The sequence below is a fragment of the Chiloscyllium plagiosum genome, unplaced genomic scaffold (genome assembly GCF_037043375.1).
Source record: "Chiloscyllium plagiosum isolate Xiang-an unplaced genomic scaffold, Cpla_swu_hap1 HiC_scaffold_28, whole genome shotgun sequence".
NCBI classification, from domain to species: domain Eukaryota; kingdom Metazoa; phylum Chordata; class Chondrichthyes; order Orectolobiformes; family Hemiscylliidae; genus Chiloscyllium; species Chiloscyllium plagiosum.
In genome coordinates this window covers 2,182,261-2,206,030 of record NW_028270166.1, presented here as the reverse complement: position 1 = coordinate 2,206,030, position 23,770 = coordinate 2,182,261, and the positions used below count along the sequence as shown (strand labels likewise).

The following is a 23,770-nucleotide window of genomic DNA, read 5'->3' as shown; positions in this document are numbered from 1 at the left end:
GCAAGAGTGGTGAACTATAAGCAAAACATGAACTTCCAAAAAACACCCTCCAACCCCCACTGCTTCTGGATTGTATAGCAGAGCCCACAATTCCTACCTTCTGAATTTTCTCAGCCCCTACACTCATCAAATCCCAACTTAAAATCTACCAATTCTTGAAGATTGGTAACAAGTGAAGACTAATTTATCCACGATGCAGCACCCTGACCCAAATGAACTACTGACCAGGCCAGAATTTGAATTCTATAATATACACGTACTGGGCTCAATGAGAATTTCAACAGCTGGAATCTCCACAGGATTGCACTGTTAACTGGGGAGTCAGTTTTCTCACTGCCCTCCAAGGGGTGGGGGGGGGGGGGGGGGGGGGGGAGGAGTGTTAATGTGGGTGTACAGACTTGCTGACAAGGCTGTGGAATGCAGATTCCTGCCTTCAGATTGAAGGAGTGCATGAGCTCATTGTCAACATTCTTCAGTGCAGTGAAGAACGAACACAACACACCCAGCTGAATCACAAGCTGGCAGCTGCACCATCTAAGGCTCTCTTGAATAAACAGAATGTAGATATTAACAGAGAAGCTGAGATGCAGAGTGATCCCTAGGAGCAGCTATAATAACAAAACAGCGTGTGGTTTACTGCTGCATGAACACTTCTGAAGGGCCAGCCAGAACAGGGTCTCACTCAGCGTAGACCACAGACAGTCACTGACCAGCACACAGATGAGGAGAAGAAGAAACTTCCCCATCTCAAAACCCATCTTACAAATTGTGCACACACTCACTAAACATCATCCTCCTGGTCTCACTCCGGGAGCTATTCAATTTCTATTCCAGGCTTTAAACTTCAAACAAAGCTCATTCATTTACCAGTGACTCAAATGATTTTTTTTATTTCTCTCCGACAAAATCTATTTATATTTTACAAAACATCTAATTAAACACAACGTGAATGTGACTCATTTACACAACCTGTACAGAAAACAAACAGTCGGAATCTGACACACGCACGCATAAACAAACACACGATTTCTTTCATGGTTTCTTCAGTCCTGATAACTTTCCTGGTTTCTTCTCTTGTCCTCTGTTTACTCCGGCCACTCCACGTCCACGCCCACCAAACACACCTAGCAACATGAAACAGCACCAGGTTATACTGACCCTTCAGCACTGCCGAAACCTCACTATCTGAAATCATTACTCTTTTGCTGCTCAGTGAAACCATGCCTTTGTCCAGGGGTGTCTAGAGTGCTGACCCTTCTTTGAACAGTTGAACTGAAGGATTCTGGATTAGTGGTGCTGGAAGAGCACAGCAGTTCAGGCAGCATCCGAGGAGCAAAATCGACATTTCGGGCAAAAGCCCTTCATCAGGAATAAAGGCAGAGAGCCTGAAGCGTGGAGAGAGAAGCTAGAGGAGGGTGGGGGGTGGGGAGAAAGTAGCATGGTACTCGCTCATCTTCCACCTTGGAAGGCTTCAACCCCAGGGCATCAATGTGGACTTCAACAGTTTCCTCATTTCCCCTTCCCCCACCTCATCCTAGTTCCAAACTTCCAGCTCAGCACTGTCCCCATGACTTGTCCGGACTTGTCTTACCTGCCTATCTCCTTTTCCACCTATCCACTCCACCCTCTCCTCCCTGACCTATCACCTTCATCCCCTCCCCCACTCAACTATTGTACTCTATGCTACTCTCTCCCCACCCCCCTCTAGCTTATCTCTCCACCCTTCAGGCTCTCTGCCTTTATTCCTGATGAAGGGCTTTTGCCCGAAACGTCGATTTCGAAGCTCCTTGGATGCTGCCTGAATTGCTGTGCTCTTCCAGCACCACTAATCCAGAATCTGGTTTCCAGCATCTGCAGTCATTGTTTTTACCTCGTTGAACTGAAGGGTCTGTTTCTGTGCTGTATGACTCGAAGACTGAGCACTGAGCTTTAACTCCATGCATTTACCTAACTTGAGTTAGGAGCTTGTGTTTAAAGACTCACCCCAAACACACTAGGCCATTACCTCAGTGGACGCAGCCAATGCTGCAAGATCTCAAACTCTTGGAGGGAAGGGGGTGATGCTCTTGCTTTGGCATCTAGGGTCAGTATCTAGTCCTGAACCACTATCACAAATGGAGTCTAGGAGAAAGTGAGGACTGCAGATGCTGGAGATCAGAGCTGAAAAATGTGTTGCTGGAAAAGCGCAGATCAGGCAGCATCCAAGGAACAGGAGAATCGACGTTTCAGGCATAAGCCTTCCTGAAGAAGGGCTTATGCCCGAAACGTCGATTCTCCTGTTCCCTGGATGCTGCCTGACCTGCTGCGCTTTTCCAGCAACACATTTCCAGCTCTGATCTCCAGCATCTGCAGACCTCACTTTCTCCTCAGAAGTTGTGGAAGGACTATCAAAATGCAATCTTTTTATCCAGACAATTAACAGGGATTCAGGAGCAGGGACCCTCTACCATCTACTGCCTCCAAGGATTCAGGGGCAGGAACACCAGCAATGCAGCCCTCGGATGCACACCAACACCTTGAATGTAGGACCTTGTGCTAACACAAGGACAAGGCAAGGCCTCACTCTAACCAGGGAGATTCATGTCGACACTTTCAGATTCTGCTGTTGGCACAATCAAGATGGTATGTTCACAGAGGGGAGAGAGGGAACAAAGGATTCACTGTACAACATGCATCCTGCTCAAACATCAGGCTGCAAGCTGGCTAAGTGCACACATCAGAAAGTTCCCCTCCATCTCAAACAGTTGCCTACCCGAGTCACAAGACTATCCAGAGCTAAGCATTACCTCTGCCAGCTGCGCCACCTGCACCCCGGCCTTTCTGTTGTTGCTGTTGCTTCTGTTGCTGAATGCCACGTCCTCGGCCCTTCGACAGTACCTCCTCTTTCACCATGTCGATGATTTCATCTGGGATGCGGAGATACTTGATGGTGCTGCCACGAATGTAACATTCCGGCATCTTCCAGAACTTATCCCCGTCCTATGAAGCAGACAAACAAATGAGGCAGACACCTCTGGTATAAACAATCCACTCGATTGAAGGCTGCTGGCAGCAAGCTGGGTTGGCAACCTCCAACAGTGGCACAGTATTTGGCAAAACCTCAGACTAGACCTAATTCTAACAAGAAGCTACATCAAAGCAGCCAAACTAGTTACTAATGCAGGAAGAAAATCAATTTAATACAGGTCATTAACAGAGTACAATTCACTCCTTGCCTAGAGATCTTAAATCATCCCATTTAAAATGTTTCTACATCAACAATACTCAAGATACTGCAGTATTATACAGCAACAGACATATCCCCACTAGTATTGGACCCCAGTGTTATACAACGACAGATTTTTTTCCAGCAGTACTGAACCTGTATTTAGTGACAGACCAGAGTTGGTGAGGTGGAAATGCGTTGCTGGAAAAGCGCAGGTCAGGCAGCATCCAGGGAACAGGAGAATCGACGTTTCGGGCACAAGCCCTTCTTCAGAGCTGGTGAGGGGTGATTACTGATACAGCACAGGATATCAGTGCAGAGTCACTGGAATCAATGAAACCAAAAGGTTCCTTTGTCAGAGCAGCCTCTGCTGCCACCCAGTGGTGAGTCTGCCCAGCCAGAGGCTTTTGGAGTTGGTCTTGTTCATCAGTCGTCATGTCTCAACAGCCAGGCTGCAGGCTTTGTTTCCTGATGGACAAGGAGAAAACAACCAGCAACCCTCACACACTTCACCACAGTGCCCTTACTTCACAATCTATACAAGTCACTGGCCCTTCCAGCTGTTTTAGTAGCCAACCAGATAGAAATCCTTCCCAGGAGAAAGTGAGGTCTGCAGACGCTGGAGATCAAAGCTGAAACTTTATTGCTGGAACAGCACAGCAGGTCAGGCAGCATCTAGGGAACAGAAGATTCAACGTTTCGGGCACATCCTTCCCACTCAGCTCCTGCAATTTTGCAACCTCAGTGCCTTATGCCCAAAGGGCTTATGCCCGAAACGTCGAATCTCCTTCTCCTTTGATGCTGCCTGACCTGCTGCGCTTTTCCAGTGACACATTTTTAAGCTCTGATCCCCAGCATCTGCAGTCCTCACTTTCTCCTAATAGACAATAGGTGCAGGAGTAGGCCATTCTACCCATCGAGTCTGCACCACAATTCAATATGATCATGGCTGATCATTCCTAATCAGTATTCTGTTCCTGCCTTATCTCCATAACCCTTGATTCCACAATCCTGGAGAGCTCTATCCAACTCTTTCTTAAATGAATCCAGAGACTGGGCCTCCACTGCCCTCTGGGGCAGAGCATTCCACACAGCCACCACTCTCTGGGTGAAGAAGTTTCTCCTCATCTCTGTCCTAAATGGTCTACCCCGTATTTTTAAGCTGTGTCCTCTGGTTCGGCACTCACCCATCAGCGGAAACATGTTTCCTGCTGCCAGAGTGTCCAATCCTTTAATAATCTTATATGTCTCAATCAGATCCCCTCTCAGTCTTCTAAACTCAAGGGTATACAAGCCCAGTCGCTCCAGGAGATTACCGGTGACCTGGACAAGTTAGGTGAGTGGTCAGATGCATGGCAGATGCAGTTTAATGTGGATAAATGTATAGTTATCCACTTTGGTGGCAAGAACAGGAAGGCAGATTACTACCTAAATGGAATCAATTTAGGTAAAGGGACAGTACAGAGAGATCTGGGTGTTCCTGTACACCAGTCAATGAAGGTAGGCATGCAGGTACAGCAGGTAGTGTAAGGTAATCCCGCCATTCCAGGAATTGACCTCATGAACCTACGCTGCACTCCCTCAATAGCCAGAATGTCTTTCCTCAAATTTGGAGACCAGAACTGCACACAGTTCTCTAGGTGTGGTCTCACCAGGGCCCTGTACAGCTGCAGAAGAACCTCTTTGCTTCTATACTCAATCCCTCTTGTTATGAAGGCCAGCATGCTATTAGCCTTCTTCACTACCTGCATGCCTACCTTCATTGACTGGTGTACAGGAACACCCAGATCTCTCTGTACTGTCCCTTTACCTAAATTGATTCCATTTAGGTAGTAATCTGCCTTCCTATTCTTGCCAAAGTGGATAACTATACATTTATCCACATTAAACTGCATCTGCCATGCATCTGACCACTCACCTAACTTGTCCAGGTCACCTGTAATCTCCTAACATCCTCATCACATTTCACCCTGCCACCCAGCTTAGTATCAGCAAATTTGCTAATGTTATTACTAATACCATCCTCTATATCATTAACATATATTGTAAAAAGCTGCGGTCCCAGTACTGATCCCTGCGGTACCCCACTGGTCACTGCCTGCCATTCCAAAATGGAGCCGTTTATCACTACATGGATCAGCTGGTCATGCCACAAGATGTTACTGCCTGCACAGTTTCACTTGTCAAATGTTTGTCACACTTCACCTGTGTGGTATGCTGAAAATCAAGCCCTATTGAGATTCCCAGAATCATCACAAAAATTTAAAGATTTTGAATAGTATGCAGAACTCTCCAATTTAGTCTTTTACACTCAGATTGGCAGAAAATACAGACCAGGTTTCTATACTTAAGGTAAAATTGCTATTTAGTACAAACCAATAGATTCTAACTACAGATAAACAATAAACCATCGATATTTAGCTCTACTAGTTAAAACTGTAACCCCCTTATGAATTCCCTCTGACTCATACACACAAACAGACACAGGAAGGGAAAACGAATGGGGAAGACTGGGATGTCAGTTCAGTAGTCCCTGTCTACAAGGTTTGCTGAAATGAATCTTTTGCTGATCAAACATTGTTTATTGATCTTCCTTCTCCAGATACTTTCACTAGTTCACAGGAAGCAGATGGCTGGCTCACACTTACACAGGTCTTTAACATATTAATTAATAAGTCACAGTTTAAGCAAGATAAAGAACAGATCTCACTTGTTTCAGAAAATGGTGCTAAGACAGGTCATCTATGATCTAACTGAATGGTGGAGCAGGCTCAAGGGGGCCAAATGGTCTCTTCTTGCTCCCTTTTCCCATGTTACTGGCAACAGCACACCTTCAAAGTGAAGCGGATTTAATTGGGCAGATGTGGAAAGGCTGATTCCCCTGGTGAGTGTGTCTTGGGCCAAACGGTATAATGTCAGAATAAGGGGCTGCTTATTTAAGACAGAGACAAGGAGTTTCTTTTCTCAGACGGTAATGAATCTGTGGAATTCTTAATCATGGAGGGCTGCCAAGACTGGATTGAGAAGCATATTCAAAGACGAGACAGACAGACCTCTGAATCAACAAGAGAACTATGAGTTATAGTGAGAGGCAGCAAAGTGGATTCGAGGATTATCAGATCAATCATGAACTCATTGAGCTCAGCAGACTCGATGGGCTGAATGGTCTATCCCACTCCTACATTTTATGGTAAAGAGGTGCAAACTGAGCACTGTTCTGATCAAAGACCCAGGCACTATAGATAGGAAAACTGAGGTTATAGAATCATAGTCATACAACATGGAAATAGATCCTTTGATCCAACACGTCCATGCCAAGCAGGTTTCCCAAACTAAAGGTTTGCTAACATTCTAAAGGAAATCAGTAAAGTAGACAAAGGGAAGGTGTTTCCATTTGTGGGGGAGGTGAAAATTGAAACTCATAGCTATCAAACTATGCAATAGGGAATCTAGGAGGATATCTTTAAAGCAGGGAGTGGTTGAAGTGAATGGTACTGATGCTTTTACAAGGAAGCAAGTCAAGAAAGTTAGGGAGAAGGAAACTGCGATTGGAGAAACACCAGCAGAATCTGATGGGCAAACTGGCCAGTTTCTGCACTGAATAGTTGATGTAATGCAAGAAATCCCAGAGACTAAAGAAGCCTTTTTAAAAGACTGATTTCAGTGACATGACACTGCACACTTTGATCTATACTGTAATACTTTATACAAGAACCTGCGTATTCTTTGTTAAGGCAGCACAGTGGCTCAGTGGTTAGCACAGCACCAGGGTCCCAGGTTTGATTCCAGCCTCGGGTGACTGTCTGTGTGGAGTTTGCACATTCTCCCAGTGCATGCATGGGTTTCCTCCGGGTGCTCCGGTTTCCTCCCAAATTCCAAAGATGTGCAGATCAGGTGAATTGGCCACGCTAAATTGTCCATCATGTTAGGTACATTCATTTCAGAGGGAAATGGATCTGGGTGGGTTACTCTTCGGAGGGTCGGTGTGGACTGGTTGGGCCGAAGGGCCTGTTTCCACATTGTAGGGAATCTATTCTAATCCATTGGTTCTGCAAGGCTCCGAGCAAGCACCCAGTTTGTGCATCTACTCTGTACTGTTCATTCCTTCACAATTCTCTGCACAGCTAAAACCTGACAGTCACTTATAACATGGGTCTGCAATAGTCAGAAAACATCAGCATTCCTTCCTGCCTGATATTTTCTAAACAGATTTACCTTTGCTAAGATGAGCATTGTGTTGAATATAAAAACGGATCCTGCATGAATCCCTGGGTTAGGCCATCACTGGATTATCAGTTCTGGTCAGCACCAAACTTGCAAAGTTACTTGAAAAGGTGTATAAGACATTCAGAATCATTCAAGGGGTGAGGGATTTAAGTTGCAAGGCTGGGATGGAGAAACTTTGTGATGGTGGTGGTGGGGAGTGGCATAGGGGATGGAGAGTTATTCTCCTTTGAACAAAAGAGATTAAGGGGAGACGATAGCAGGTGCTCAATGATTAGGAGACATGGGGGGGATGTGAATCAGAACCTTTTTAATGCAGTTAGTGGTAATGAGCTGAACTCAGCACAGTATAGTTGAAGTGGAGACAATGAACAATCTCAAAGAAAATTGGGACGGGCATCTAAAGAGAGTGAACATGCAGGCTGAGAGGGATACAGCTGAGGAACAGAACTGATTGGATTGAGTCAATGATGGAAATGTGTTGCTGGAAAAGCGCAGCAGGTCAGGCAGCATCTAGGGAACAGGAGAATCGACGTTTCGGGCATTAGCCCTTCTTCAGGAATGAGGAAAGTTGGTCCAGCAGGCTAAGATTGAGTCAATGCCAGCTCTCTGTAGAGCAATGGGCCAAATGGCTGTCCTCTGAACTGTAAAGTCTGTAATGTGATGTAACTGAATTTATACATTGTAAAATTTTTCAATATATAATTTCAGTTACATCACACTGTAAATTTTTGCTATAAATTCGTGTGTTAGGATTGAGCCCTCCACTACCACCTGAAGAAGGAGCGTCGCTCCGAAAGCTAGTGTGCTTCCAATTAAACTTGTTGGACTATAACCTGGTGTTGTGTGATTTCTAACTTTGTACACCCCAGTCCAACACCGGCATCTCCAAGTCATCCTTAAAAACAAGTATTTATAATCAGCTTGTCACTGCTTTGCATGTTTTAGTAGTTCATTGTTACTCCAAAGAATGACACATACCCTGGATGTACAAATGACCTCCCGCAGGTTGATATTCATCCAGTTGTCACAGCTGACCAGATGACCATTGTATGTTTCTCCATTCTTCAGCTCCACAAGCTGCAAACACAAACATGTTTAATTAAACGGAGAGAGCTTCTCAGAATATTGATTGCAACATTAGAATCTTGCTGATAAGAGGAATTGATTCTACCGCTCAGTTATTTAGAAACAAATCATTCAATTTTACATGGAGAGGGATTTCAGAGAAGTTCAGACAAATTCCATCCCTGGACTGACTCAGCCAATTGGTGAGGTCCATCCTTGTGGTGTAAAATTCCAAGCAGTGGAATGTGGTGAAACGGTTAAAAATTATGTCCCAATACATGTGTGAATCTAACCGGAATGGAGGTGTTGCTTAGTCCCGTGTGAATCTTATTACACACCTCCCCGTGTGAATCTTCTTATCTGTATGTAACCAGAATGGAATGTGTTTTTTAGCCTTGCTCTGCTGTTCACATGAATGTTTATATCTGGAAAAGAGTATATCAGCTGGAAAAGTCTCCAGTTCGGTGAGTCTGCTCCGGGGTTACGTTTAACCGCCGAGCGTGGGTTGTTGGCAACCGCTCTACGAGAACTGACGGCTCCCAGTTTTGGTAACATGTAGAGTGAGTATAAGCCAGACCCGTTGTGGCGACGCTGCGGGGAATAAAATGCCCATATTCTAGCAGACTCGCCTCTTGGTCGTTTGTTCTGTGTCAGACTACTCTCCTACGAACCTGACCTTGAGAATTTTTTAAAACAATCCTCTATCTGGGGGCTTGGGGACAGTCTGGTATTTGAAATGTACCAGGAAGCAGAGATTATGCTGTTCATGGTACTTATAAGAAGGCAGACATGTTTGAGATAGACTTGCTGGAGATTTTTGACAGTGTAACTTGTGGCACAGAATGGATGAAGAGTGGAACTGGAAAAAGCAATGCAGGTCAAGCAGCAGACATCCTAATGAAAGGTTCTTACTGGAAATGTCGATTCCCTTCTCCTCTGGTGCTGCTTGAGCTGCTGTGCTTTTTCCAGCTCCAATCTGATTCTCCAGCATCTGCTGTCCTGATTTACTCCAACTTGTAGCATTGTCAAAGGACAACTAGTGGATCTCATGTATTTCATGTTTTCAGATAGCACTTGATCAGGTCCCACACAGATTAGTAAACACAGTGCATGGAATGAGAGAAATAATATAAGACATAATAGCAGAAGGCAGCACTTCAGCAACTGAGTCTGCTCTGCCTTCAGTGAGATTGTGGCTGATCCTCAATTCCATTTTCTCACCTTTTCCCCATCACCTTAGGTTCCTTTAGTGATTAAAAATCTGTTTCGCAGCCATGAATATACTTAACGAACCAGCCTCTGCAGCTCTCTGTGGTGAAGAATTCCATGGAACTTTCCCAACACGTTAAGTGCTGTTTCTAAAACACAATTTTTCTACAACATGGGGTTGCACAAGAACACAACCTTCAGGTTATAGAAGAACGACCTGTAATTCTCCTAATCTCTGTTTTGAATGGGCGACCCCTTATTTTGAGATATGTCCTCTAGTCTCTCATAAGCAGAAACAACCATTCGCATCTACCCTGTTAAGTTCCTCAGAAACCATGAGTGCTTCAAATAGGTCACCTATCATTCTTCTCAATCCCCAATGAGTGCAAAAAAGTACTCTCTTGTAAGAAGACCAACATCAACCTGGGAAACCTTCTGCAGACTGCCTCCAACCCCAGGAGAGATCAACGCGTTCCACACTGTTCCAGTTATGGTCCGACCAGGTGGTGTGTGTGTGTGCGTGCGTGCGTGCGTGCGTGCCGTGAGGAGGAGTGCCTCATATAGTTTTAGCAAAACTTCCCTATTTTTAAAACTCATTCCCTTTGAATGAAAGGTTAACATTCTAGTTGCCTTCCTTATTACCTGCTAATCTTGAATGAACTTTGAGATTCATACAGGAGAACCTTAAAACCTGTGTGCTATAGCTTTCTGCAGTCTTTCCCATTCAAATAATATCTTCTACTCTTTCCACTGAAGTACATAACCTCACATTTTATCTCATATTATATTCCATCTGCCAAGTTTTTGCCCACTCAAATTTGTCTACATCGCAATGCAGACCCTTTGTGCCACTCTCGCTTCAGTCTTTCACCCTTTTTATATGATTCACAAACTTGGCGATAGCACATTCATTTTCCTCTGAAAATATCTTGTGAATAATTGCAGACCCAGCAATGATCGATGTGGCACTCCACTAGTTCTAGGCTGCCATCCTGAAAATTTCCCCTAAATCCCAATGTCTTCCCTGTATTGTTAGCCAATTCTTCATCCATATTAATACCTATCGCCAACACCATGGGCTCTTATCTTACTAAGTAGCCTTATGCATGCACCTTGTCAAATATTTTCACCTTTTGGAAATTCAAATATATTATCTATACAGGTTGCTGACTCTGCTTGATTATATCACGTCTTTCTAAATGCTCTGTCATTACATCCTTTATAACAGACCCTAATATTTCCGGTTGACAGATGTTAAGCTAATTGGCCTATAGATACCAGTTACTTGTCTCCTTTCCTTGACGAATAAGAGTGCAACATTGGAAATCTTCCAACGCTCTGGAAGTCCTCCAGTAGTTAAGGATTCCTAAAAGATTACTACCCTTTTCCTTTCATTTCACTGATGGAATGTGGGCATCTATGGCTGACTGGCCATCATTTACTAATCATCTCTAATTGCCCTTGAGGAGGTGGTGGTGAGCTGCCTTCTTGAACCACTCTAGTCCATGTGCTGTAGGTTGACTCACAATGCTGTTAGGGAGGGAATTCCAGGGTTTTGATCAAGCAAAGCAATAGTGAAGGAACGGCAATATATTGTTAGAGTGGCTTGGAGAGAGGCTTATAGTGGGTGGTGTTCTATGTATTTGCTATCCTTGTCCGTCTAGATGAAACTGCTCATGGGTTTGGAAGATGCTGTCGAAGGATATTTGGATTGGTGGTGCACCTGCTATTTCTGTAACTATTTATTTTAAAATTCTAGGATGCAACATAAAAGGGCCCAAATCCTTCGCAGTTTCCCTAGTACTTTTCTTATGGTGGCAGTTCTTGTGTTTGTTTCCTCTACTCTTCAACACCGCCCCCACCGCCCACCTTTTACCCCATTTATTATTATTTAATACTTTTGGAATGCTATTAGTGTTCATTACAGCGAAGATCGATGCAAATTATTTGTTCAACTCCACTCTTATGTACTGGATCAAACTCCCTCAAAACATTCAGAAGGTAGTCTAGACCCTAACCGTTTCTTATTTTAAAGGTAAAATGTAAGGTGTTGCATTCCTGATATAATTTGATAGTTCAAACTACCAGATTTAAAGCAAAAACAGACTGTTCATCCACTATAGTTAAAACACAAAAAACAAAGGAATTGGTTTAACTTAACTCTGTTGGAAAAGTTAAAAGAATAATAGATACAGTAACTATGACTAATTATCTGTTCCAATATAGCAACATTTTATAAATAACCCCTAGGCAAAAGGTAAATTCAGGCACAGATCGTCTCACATGGAATTCCCATAGCAGGCAGAGAAGCCTCAGTTTATGACTGTAACTGAGAGGGGGAAAAAATTAGCTTCCATCTCTTCAAGATACCAATAGCAAATATTGAAATCTAAGCCCCCCCAGTTCGAAACTGGAGAAAGGCTACTTTTGACGGTATTAGGCAAGAACTTTCAAAAGCTGATTGGAGACAGATGTTCGCAGGTAAAGGAACAGCCAGAAAATGGGAAGCCTTCAGGAATAAGATAACAAGAATTCAGAGAAAGTATATTCCTGTCAGGGTGAAAAGAAAAGCTGGTAGGTATAAGGAATGCTGGATGACTAAAGAAATTGAGGGTTTGGTTAAGAAAAAGAAGGAAGCATATGTCAGGTACAGACAGGATAGATCGAGTGAATCCTTAGAAGAGTATAAAGAAAGTAGGAGTATACTTAAGAGGGAAATCAGGAAGGCAAAAAGGGGACATGAGATAGCTTTGGCAAATAGAATTAAGGAGAATCCAAAGGGTTTTTACAAATACATTAAGAACAAAAGGGTAACTAGGGAGAGAATAGGGCCCCTCAAAGATCAGCAAGGCGGCCTTTGTATGGAGCCACAGAAAATGGGGGAGATACTAAATGAGTATTTTGCATCAAAAGGATATGGAAGATGTAGATTGTAGTGAAATAGATGGTGACACCTTGCAAAAGTCCATATTACAGAGGAGGAAGTGCTGGATGTCTTGCAACGCATAAAGGTGGATAAATCCCCACGACCTGATCAGGTGTACCCCAGAACTCTGTGGGAAGCTAGAGAAGTGATTGCTGGGCCTCTTACTGAGATACTTGTATCATCGATAGTCACAGGTGCTGGAAGTCTGGAGGTTGGCTAATGTGGTGCCACTGTTTAAGAAGGGTGGTAAAGACAAGCCAGGAAACTATAGACCGGTGAGCCTGACGTCGGGGGTGGGCAAGTTGTTGGAGGGAATCCCGAGGGACAGGATGTACATGTATTTGGAAAGGCAAGGACTGATTAAGGATAGTCAACATGGCTTTGTGCATCAGAAATCATGTCTCACAAACTTGATTGAGTTTTTTGAAGAGGTAACAAAGAGGACTGATGCGTGGACAGGTTGGACCGAAGGGTCCGTTTCCGTGCTGTACATCTCTATGACTGATGAGGGCAGAGCGGTAAATGTGATCTATATGGACATCAGTAAGGCGTTCGAATAGGTTCCCCATGGGAGACTGGTTAGCAAGGTTAGATCTCACGGAATACAGGGAGAACTAGCCATAGAGGGTGGTGGCGGAGGGTTGTTTTTCAGACTGGAGGCTTGGGACCAGTGGAGTGCCACAAGGATCAGTACTGAGTCCACTACTTTTTGTCATTTACATAGATGATTTGGATGTGAGCATAAGAGGTAGATGACACCAAAATTGGAGGTGTAGTGGATAGCGAAGGTTACCTCAGATTACAACAGGACCTTGACCAGATGGGCCAAATCGCCGAGAAGTGGTAGATGGAGTTTAATTCAGATAAATGTGAGGTGCTGGTGACGGAGCGCGGCAGGGGGGCGGAGACACTTCTTCTCCTGCTGAACACTCTCTGCTCATTCCTGAAGAAGGGCATGTGCCCGAAACGTCGAATCTTCTGTTCCCTAGATGCTGCCTGACCTGCTGTGCTGTTCCAGCAATAAAGTTTCAGCTTTGATCTCCAGCGTCTGCAGACCTCACTTTCTCCTCGAAAATTTAAATTGATTGGCCTAACTCCAACCCAGTTTGAACTGAGTATACTGTGTCATTGGCTTTTAAGATTGTCAATCTGATGCTTCAGGGGTATAAGACCAGGGAAAATTAAACAGTTGGGAGAACTGCCAAGCTACCAGCATGTAAAAAAACTGACCGAAAAATAGCTCTCTTAAAAAGGTACCGTTATCAGTCAGTAACCTGTGAATGCAGAATCCCCAAGGAGAAGAAAAGACAAAGTGAGAGAAAACGAAAGCTGCCTGGATTTGAGATAAGAAGTTTTGTTTTGTAAATCGTAATCAAGAATTTTATCGGACTAGGTAAAAGGTAGGTTAGAGGAAAGAATGGTAAATAGTGGTTAGTTAATTATTCTGTTATACTTTAAGAAATAATGTTGTTAATTTTTACTTTAACTAGTTCTTGGCCGATCAAATTTTTTACAGATTACTGCACGGGATAAATCTTGTGTTGCTGGTTTTAAATTAAGCAGGTGAGTTTACCCCATGTCGTAACACACTCAAACCGAATGCTTTATGATCACTGTTCTAGAGAGTATCTCTTATTCTCGGTTAATTTACCAAACTTGCCTCAATACGCATGACCAGATCCAAAGGAACCTGATCCCTGATAGTTTCCTCAAAGAATTTCCTGGTGAATCCAATCTCAAATATATTATGAAGCTTTTATTGCCACCTTTGCAAACTTCATTCTCCCAATTTACGTGAAGATTAAAGTCACCCAAAATTAACGTACTATTCTTTTAACATGGCTTCATTATCTCACAATTGGTGAACTGACAGAAGGCCGAGCATAGCAACAAATGAATCATTCTCAGAATGGGAAGCTGTTGTTACTGTGCTAAGAGCATAACTCTTCATAATCTGCACAAATTTGCATGTTAGAACCAGTTGTAATATTTCCAAATTTGATGGCGATACCAAGCTGGGTGGAAATGCAAATTTGAGGAGGGTACGGTGGGGGGTGGGGGGGGGGCGGGGGGTGTTAAGAAGACTTGGACAGGCTACATGAATAGGGTGGAACATAGCAGATGGAATGGAATGTTCATTGTAATCTCATTGGCATGAAGAACGATGAGATGACTTGACAGGTGTACAAGATGATGAGCGGCATAGATAGAGTGAATATTCAGACTTTTTCCCAGGGCAGATATGACTATCACGAGGGGGCATATCTTGACGTGAGTGGAGGAAGATTTGGAGATGTCAGAGGTAGGTTCTTTATACAGAGTGTGGTGGGTACGTGGAATGTACTGCCAGCAGTGGGAGGAGAGTCAGATACATTAGGGACATTTAAATGACTCTTGGATAGGCACATGGTACACTGGTGAAACCGAGCAAAGGCTACAGCAACGGATGAATGGGCACCACAGAAGAATCAACAGACAGGAGGGATCCCCCCCAGTTGGGGGGCATTTCAGCAGTCCAGGATATTCGACCTCTAACCTTCGGGTGACCATCCTCCAAGGTGGACTTCAGGACAGGCAGCAGTGAAAAGTAGCTAAGCAGAGGCTGACAGCTAAGTTCTGTACCCACGAGCAGGGCCTTAACCGGGACCTTGGGCTCTCTCTCTCACTCAAACCCCACATATACACACAAGTTTGTGGGGTGGATTTGTAGTTGCCGAGTTACATTGTACTTTGCTCAAAAACTACATGAAAGCACGTAAGACTCTTATCTCGCTTTTTAGATTAGAATCAGTCTAAACATTATGGCATAGACAGGGAACACAGGGGGCTAACACCTTCAAAATATTGTCTGGGCTGACACCAAATGTTACAGTTAACCTGAGAATGTAACTTTTAAAAGAAGTTTTGTGATTTACACATGAAAGAAGTGAAACTATCATGGTCATTCTAACAGATGAGAGACTTAACAAACAATTAAGGTATTTTTCAATGTATAATTACAGTTACATCACACTGTAAACTTTTGCTATAAATTCTGTGTCTTACAATTGTGTCCTCCACAATCACCTGAAGGAGCAGCGCTCTGAAAGCTAGTGCTTCCAAATAAACCTGTTGGACTATAACCTGGTGTTGTGATTTTTAACTTTGTACAGCCCAGAGGAGATATTCAGCCATGATCTAGAATACTGGAGCAGGTTCAATGGTACACTCGTCGCCACGTTCAATAATATTAATGCCGGGTAGTAGCACTCAGGTAGGGGCTGGGGATTAAGGCATTTCAGTACAAAAATTAATTGCCATGATTGCTAACTTACTCTTTAAAAATAACGAGTTGTCAAACACTGAGATTAAAAAAACCTGCCTGCTGGCTGAGGGAGTGATAAGCGTCCTCTTGAATCACTAAGGAGCTCAATATGTCCTTGTGCCAAAGTGGGAGCCCTGCCTGGACCAATCATCGCACAAAATGCAGACATTATCAGTCTCGCTTACCATTGGGTGATTCTGCGCTGTCTTAAGTAATGAGAGGGGCAGCTGAAATAAAGAAAAAACATTTGATTAAATCAGAGAAGGAAGTTTAATTCATCAAAACAATCACTGCCAATCAGAACGGAAGCTCCCCTATCAGTCGAAGCTGAAATTCAGGCAGATCAATCACCACCAGATGCGAGTATAAGAGGTACAGCTAATAAGTTTGCAGATGACACCAAAATTGGAGGTGTAGTGGACAGCGAAGAGGGTTACCTCAGATTACAACACAATCTGGACCAGATGGGCCAATGGGTTGAGAAGTGGCAAATGGAGTTTAATTCAGATAAATGAGAGGTGCTGCATTTTGGGAAAGCAAATCTTAGCAGGACTTATACATTTAATGGTAAGGTCCTAGGGAGTGTTGCTGAACAAAGAGACCTTGGAGTGCAGGTTCATAGCTCCATGAAAGTGGAGTCGCAGGTAGATAGGATAGTGAAGAGGGCGTTTGGTATGCTTTCCTTTATTGGTCAGAGTATGGAGTACAGGAGTTGGGAGGTCATGTTGCGGCTGGGCAACCAATGTTAGGCCACTGTTGGAATATTGCGTGCAATTCCGGTCTCCTTTCTATGGGAAAGACGTTGCGAAACATGAAAGGGTTCAGAAAAGATTTACATGGATGTTGCCAGGATTGGAGGATCTGAGCTATGGGGAGAGGCTGAACAGGCTGGGGCTGTTTTCCCTGGAGCGGAGGTGGAGGAGCGACCTTAGAGGTTTACAAAATTATGAGGGGCATGGATAGGATAAATAAAGTCTTTTCCCTGGGGTGGGGAAGTCCAGAACTAGAGGGCATAAGGTTTAGGGTGAAAGGGGAAAGATATGAGAGACTTAAGGGGCAACCTTTTCACTCAGAGGGGGTACGTGTATGGAATGAGCTGCCAGAGGAAGTGGTGGATGCTGCTACAATTGCAACATTTAAGAGGCATTTGGATGGGTATATGAATAGGAAGGGTTTGGAGGGATTTGGGCCAGGTGCTGGCAGGTGGGACTAGATTGGGTTGGGATATCTGGTCGGCATGGACGGGTTGGACCGAAGGGTCTGTTTCCATGCTGTACATCTCTATGACTCTAATTTTCTCTTTCCATCATTTCCCTCGCAATCTACTGGGTATATCAGCATAACGCAGACCCACACACCACACCACCTCCCATCCCACCAGCCTCAGCATTCTCGCTGCTCCCACCCACCTTCCTGGCAGTATATCACTATAACACTCTGGTTCATTCTCTTCCCTCACCATCCATTCTTTCCACCCAACCCCACCAAACCCATATACCTCTGCTATACTGCAAGCAGGCATCAGATCCGCCCCGCATTTGCCACGGGACTATGCCTACATCGGTAAAACTATAGGAATTCATTTTGTGTTTTAAACGGCAGCTGCAGCTTAAACCCTCAGAACTCAGCAGCTGCCGGTCCGCCCACGTGACCGGGAGATGGGAGCCAGAGGACAGATCAAATCCACACTAGGCCAGACACTAACCATGACTCCGGAGCTAATTAATATGGAAACCCATCTCCTAATCAAATCAAGAGACTGACTGAAACACACCCATATTCCTCAATACAGAACCACCCTGACACAAAGGACAGGCATCCACCAGACAGGAACAAACAGACTAATACACACCAGCACCCCAAGGGAACAAAGGGGGGTGCTAGCCCCCAGCCCTCACAGAGAGACAAGCAGATAGTACCCGGACCCGTTTACATAATCCAATTAGCACCCTATTGTGTGTACACTGCAACTCTCCTGGGACGGCAGGATACCCACCATTTGCACCTACTCCAGCGATGATGGGGAACTATCATCCCATTCATACTCAAAATCCTCACATCCTGACAAAGAAAGGTATATAATGTGTAGCAGCGCGCGGGAACAGCAGAACAGCTGAGATTCGGACCTCGGTTGGTCTCCGCCAGTGTTACTGTATCAAGAAACGTTACCGATTGTGGAACCGCACTCTGGGCTCGGACTGATATCATTTCATCCGCGCTAACAATACCATAGTTCAATGTCTCTCTCTTTCTCCCTCCCTCCACAGTATAGAACACTAAAAATCTTCTCCCCCTTCCCATGTTGCAGTATGTAACACAATAACTCATTCTCTAACCTCTCCCTGAAACATTTCTTTTTATCATTCACTCATGGGATGCAGATATCACTGGCTAGGGCTTTTGCCCGAAACGTTGATTTCAAAGCTCCTTGGATGCTGCCTGAACTGCTGTGCTCTTCCAGCACCACTAATCCAGCATTTTTATTGCCTGCCCCTAGTTGCCCTCGAGAAGGTGGTAGTGAGCTGACTTCTTGAACTGTCGCAGTCCATATGCTACAGGTTGACCCACAATGCCATTATTGAGGGAATTGCAAGATTTTGACTCAGTGACAGTGAAGGAACGATAACATATTTCCAAGTCAGGACGGTGAGTGGCTTGCAGGGAAACTTGAAGGTGCTAATGCTCCCATGTACCTGCTACCCTTGTCCTTCTAGATGGAACTGATCCTGGGTTGGAAGGTGCTGTCAGAGGAAATTTGGTGAATTTCTGCAGTGCAACTTGTAGATAGTATCAGCAGTGTGTACTGAGCATTGTTAGTGGAGGGAGTGAATGCTTGTGATGTGGTGCCAATCAAGCAGACTGCTTTGTTCTGGATGGTGTTGTGCTTGAGGCGTTGTGGGAGCTGCACCCATCCAAGTGAGGAGTATTCCATCATGCTCCTGACTTGTGCCTCATCGATAGTGGACAGGCTTGGGGGAAATCAGGTGGTCAGTTACTCATCACAGTATTCCGAGCCTTGACCACCTTTTGTAGCTACTGCACTTATGTGGCGAGTCTAGTTGAGTTTCTGGTTAATGATAATCCCAAGGATGTTAACAGTGGGGGTTCAGTGATGATAACAGATTGTCAAGGGGCAGTGGTTAACTGTCTCTTAGTGGAGATGACCAAAAGGCATTTGTATGAGTTGAAAATGTGTTGCTGGAAAAGCGCAGCAGGTCAGGCAGCATCCAAGGAGCAGGAGAATAGACGTTTCGGGCATGAGCCCTTCTTCAGGATTCCTGAAGAAGGGCTCATGCCCGAAATGTCGATTCTCCTGCTCCTTGGATGCTGCCTGACCTGCTGCGCTTTTCCAGCAACACATTTTCAGATTTTTATGACACAAGCATTACTTGCCACTTGTCAGTTCAAGCCTGGATATTGCCCAAATCTTGGTGCATTTGAACAGGGACTGCTTTGGTATCGGAGGGGCCGTAAATGGTGCCAAATCCTGTACAATTAATTGGCAAACATCCCTACTTCTGGTGTTATTGACGAAACAGCTGAAGATGGTTGTGCCTAGGACACAAACCTGACAAAGTCCTGCAGAGATGTTCTGGAGCTGGGATGATTGGAAGATGGTTGTGGTTGTTGGAAGTCAGTGTGTCAGGTATGACTGCAAACAGTGGAGAGTTTGCCCTCTGACACCCATAGGTTCCAGTTTTGCTCAGGCTCCTTGAAGCCACACTTGATTGAATGCAACCTTCATGTCAAGCTCTGTCACTCTTACCCCGCCACCCCGCCCTCTGGAATTCAGCTCTTTTTCCATGTTTGCACCAAGGCTGTAATTAGGTCAGAAGCTGAGTGGCCCTGGCAGAACCCAAACTGGATGTCACTGAGCAGGTTATTGCTGAGCATGTGCTGGCTGAATGCACTGTTAATGACACCTTCTATTACTCTACTGATGACAGAGTATATTGATGGGGCAGTAATTGGCCAAGTTGAATTTGTCCTGCCTTTAAAGTACAGAGCATACCTGGGCAATTTTCCACATTGTCAGGTAGATGCTAGTACTGTAAACGTTGCCAGTGGAAGAGCTTGGCTCGGGAAGCAGTGAGTTCTGGAGCTCCAGTCTTCTGTACTTTTGCTGGAATATTGTCAAAGCCTATTGTCTTTGCAGTATTCAGTGTCTCTAGCTGTTTCTTGATAGCATGTGGAGTGAATCAAATTGGTTGAAGACTGGCATATGTGATACTGGAGACCACTGGAGGAGGCGGAGGTAGATCATCCATTGAATGTTTCAGCTTTACCTTTTGCACCGGTATGTTGGGCTCTTCCATCAATGATGATTGGGATATTTGTGGAGCTTCCTCTTCTAGTGAGTTGTTTAATTGTCTAATTCATGATTGGAATGCAACAGGTCTGCAGAGCTTAGATCTGATCTGTTGGTTGTGGAATTGTTTCCCTCTGTCTATCATTTGCTATTTGTGCTGTTTTGGCGTGCAAGTAGACCTGTTTGGTGGCTTCATAAGGGTGACCTCAGGTATACCTGGTGCTGCTTCTGACATGCCCTCCTGGACGCATCACTGAACCAGAATTGATGCCCTGGCTTGATGGTAATGGTTGAGTGGGGGATATGCTAGGTCATGAGATTGCAGATTGTGCTGGAGTACAATTCTACTGCTGTTGATGGACCACAACACCTCATGGATCTCCCGTATTGAATTGCTGAGGTCAGTCCCATTTAGCACAACATGATGGAGATTATTCTCAACGTGAAGGCTGGACTTTGTCTCCATGAGGACAGTATGGCAGTCTCTCTTACCAATACAGTCACGGACAGATGCATCTGCAGCTGGAAGATTGGTGACGATGAGATCAGGTATGTTTTTCCCTCTTTTGGTTCCCTCACCATCTGCTGCAGACCCGGTCTAGCAGCGGTGTCCTTTAGGACCTTGACCAACTCCATTGCAGTCACCGAGATACAGAGCACTGAAACAGACCCTTCGGTCCAACTTGTTCATGCTGACCAGATATCCCAACCCAATCCAGTCCAACGTAACGCTGCTGCCCAGCCACTCTTGATGATGAGCATTGAAATCCCCCATAGAGTATATTCTATGGCCTTGCCATCCTCAGTGCTTCCTATAAGTGTTCTTCACTGACTGAACTGGTCCTCACCCTGAACAACTTCTCTTTCCAATCCTCCCACTTCCTCCAAACGAAAGGAGTAGCCATGGGCACCCGCATGGGCCCCAGCTATGCCTGCCTCTTCGTAGGATATGTGGAACAGTCCATCTTCCGCAACTACACTGGCCCCACCCCCCACCTTTTCCTCCACTCCATCGATGACTGTATCGGCGCCGCCTCGTGCTCCCACGAGGAGGTTGAACAGTTCATCCACTTCACCAACACCTTCCATCCCGACCTCAAATTCACCTGGACAGTCTCAGATTCCTCCCTCCCCTTCCTCGACCTTTTTATTTCTATCTCAGGCGACCAAATCAACACGGACATCTACTACAAACCGACCGACTCCCACAGCTACCTGGACTACACCTCCTCGCCCCCTGTTAAAAACGCCATCCCATTCTCCCAATTCCTTCGTCTCCGCCGCATCTGCTCCCAGGAGGACCAGTTCCAAAAACGTACAACCCAGATGGCCTCCTTCTTCAAGGACCGCAAATTCCCCCCCGACGTGGTCAACGATGCCCTCCACCGTGTCTCTTCCACTTCCTGCTCCTCCGCCCTTGAGCCCCACCCCTCCAACCGCCACCAGGATAGAACCCCACTGGTCCTCACCTACCACCCCACCAACCTCCATATACAGCGCATCATCCGCCATCATTTCCACCACCTCCAAACGGACCCCACCACCAGGGATATATTTCCCTCCCCTCCCCTATCAGCGTTGCGAAAAGACCACTCCCTACGTGACTCCCTCGTCAGATCCACACCCCCCACCCCCAGCACCTTCCCCTGCAACCGTAGGAGGTGCAAGACTTGCGCCCACACCTCCCCCCTCACCTCCCTCCAAGGCCCCAAAGGAAACTTCCATATCCGCCACAGATTCATCTGCACCTCCACACACATCATCTATTGCATCCGCTGCACCCGATGTGGCCTCCTCTACATTGGGGAGACAGGCTGGCTACTTGTGGAACGTTTCAGGGAACACCTCTGGGACACCCGGACCAACCAACCCAACCACCCTGTGGCTGAACACATTAACTCCCCCTCCCACTCCACCAAGGACATGCAGGTCTTTGGACTCCTCCATCGCCAGACCATAGTAACACGACGGTTGGAGGAGGAGCGCCTCATCTTCCCCCTAGGAACCCTCCAACCACAAGGGATGAACTCGGATTTCACCAGTTTCCTCATTTCCCCTCCCCCCACCCTGTCTCAGTCAAATCCATCGAACTCAGCACCGCCTTCCTAACCTGCAATCTTCTTCCTGACCTCTCCGCCCCCACCCCACTCCGGCCTATCACCCTCACCTTAACCTCCTTCCACCTATCACATTTCTGACGCCCCTCCCCCAAGTCCCTCCTCCCTACCTTTTATCTTAGCTTGCTGGACAAACGTTCCTCATTCCTGAAGAAGGGCTAATGCCTGAAACGTCGATTCTCCTGTTCCCTGGATGCTGCCTGACCTGCTGCGCTTTTCCAGCAACACATTCTCAGCTTCTTTAACACTAGCTGAGGGAGGTATATAACATTATAATAAACTCTCTGCCTTTCGCCCCATGGTATATAACTCACTATATACCGGTATATAATAATACTTGGTTACTCAGACTCTCTGCCCAATGCACCGCCAGCCCCCAACACTACAGTTCACACCCTCCCCGCACTCACCATCCTGGGCCTGGCTCTGGGTGTCCGTGTCCGCGGGGCTGGGGCTCGAGCAGTCGGGGTCTCTCGCTGTTTCCCGCTCCCGCTGTTGATGCTGAAACCAAACTTACGGCCCCAACCTGGACCCGCCCCTGGGCTGATGGACAAGCAAACCCCCCTATCACCTGCCGCGCTCCCTGGCGCAGCCAATCGGAGCGAGCAGCAGGTTTGGTAGTCCAGATCGATGCCGTACACTGGATTTGCCTGCGCTACAGCTGTCGTAAAGTGAGGCCTACTCCAGGTGGAGCAGCCTGACATCGAGCTGAGCGCCCCTCTCCCTGCAGCTTTGCCCCGTTCACGGGCGGTGGGTCTCATTCCTGCTTCTCTCCTGATTATTCTGGAACTTTGTTGTCCTTTTACGTGCACAGCTCCTGGTCCTCACATCCCCTCCCCCTCCCCCTCCCCTCCCCCCCGTCCCCCCCCCACCCCCTCCCCCCCGTCCCCCCCCCACCCCCTCCCCCCCCCCCCTCACCCCCTCCCCCCCCCTCTCCCCCCCTCCCCTCCCCCCCCTCTCCCCTCCTCCCCTCCCCCCCCCTCTCCCCTCCTCCCCTCCCCCCCCCTCTCCCCCCCCCTCCCCCTCTCCCCCCCTCCCCCCCCCCTCCCCCCCTCCCCCCCCTCACCCCCCACCTCTCCCCCCCTCCCCCCCCCCTCTCCCCCCCTCCCCCCCCTCCTCTCCCCCCCTCACCCCCCACCTCTCCCCCCCTCACCCCCCACCTCTCCCCCCTCACCCCCCACCTCTCCCCCCTCACCCCCTCCTCTCCACCCCTCACCCCCTTACCCCCTCCCCCCCTCCTCCTCCCCCCCCCCCTCCTCCTCCCCCTCCTCCTCCCCCCTCCCCCCCCTCACCCCCCTCCCCCCCCTCACCCCCCTCCCCCCCCTCACCCCCCTCCCCCTCCCCCCCCTCCCCCCCCTCACCCCCCTCCCCCCCCTCACCCCCCTCCTCCCCCTCCTCCTCCTCCTCC

The 23,770-nt window shown here is 46.5% G+C and overlaps 1 protein-coding gene across 1 annotated transcript; it reads right to left on the bottom strand.

Moving 5' to 3' along the window:
* Window positions 1–874: 874 nt before the first annotated feature.
* lsm4 (LSM4 homolog, U6 small nuclear RNA and mRNA degradation associated) lies at window positions 875–23,081 on the bottom strand. The gene is made up of 5 exons (XM_087975876.1): window positions 22,773–23,081; window positions 16,122–16,163; window positions 8,411–8,509; window positions 2,787–2,979; window positions 875–1,124 (listed from the first exon to the last, which is right to left on the bottom strand). The coding sequence occupies exons 1-5, from the start codon at window positions 23,064–23,066 to the stop codon at window positions 1,033–1,035; spliced, it is 720 nt and encodes a 239-aa protein (XP_087832002.1). The 5' UTR covers window positions 23,067–23,081; the 3' UTR covers window positions 875–1,032.
* Window positions 23,082–23,770: the final 689 nt, after the last annotated feature.

Coding starts and splice junctions, on each gene's coding strand:
- lsm4 (XM_087975876.1), bottom strand. CDS start 23,066: ATGTCAGGCTGCTCCACCTGGAGTAGGCCTCACTTTACGACAGCTGTA. Junction 8,510..16,121: donor CAGCGCAGAATCACCCAATG/GTAAGCGAGACT, acceptor TTGTGTTTGCAG/CTTGTGGAGCTGAAGAATGG. Junction 1,125..2,786: donor AGGTGGCGCAGCTGGCAGAG/GTAATGCTTAGC, acceptor TCATGTTGCTAG/GTGTGTTTGGTGGGCGTGGA.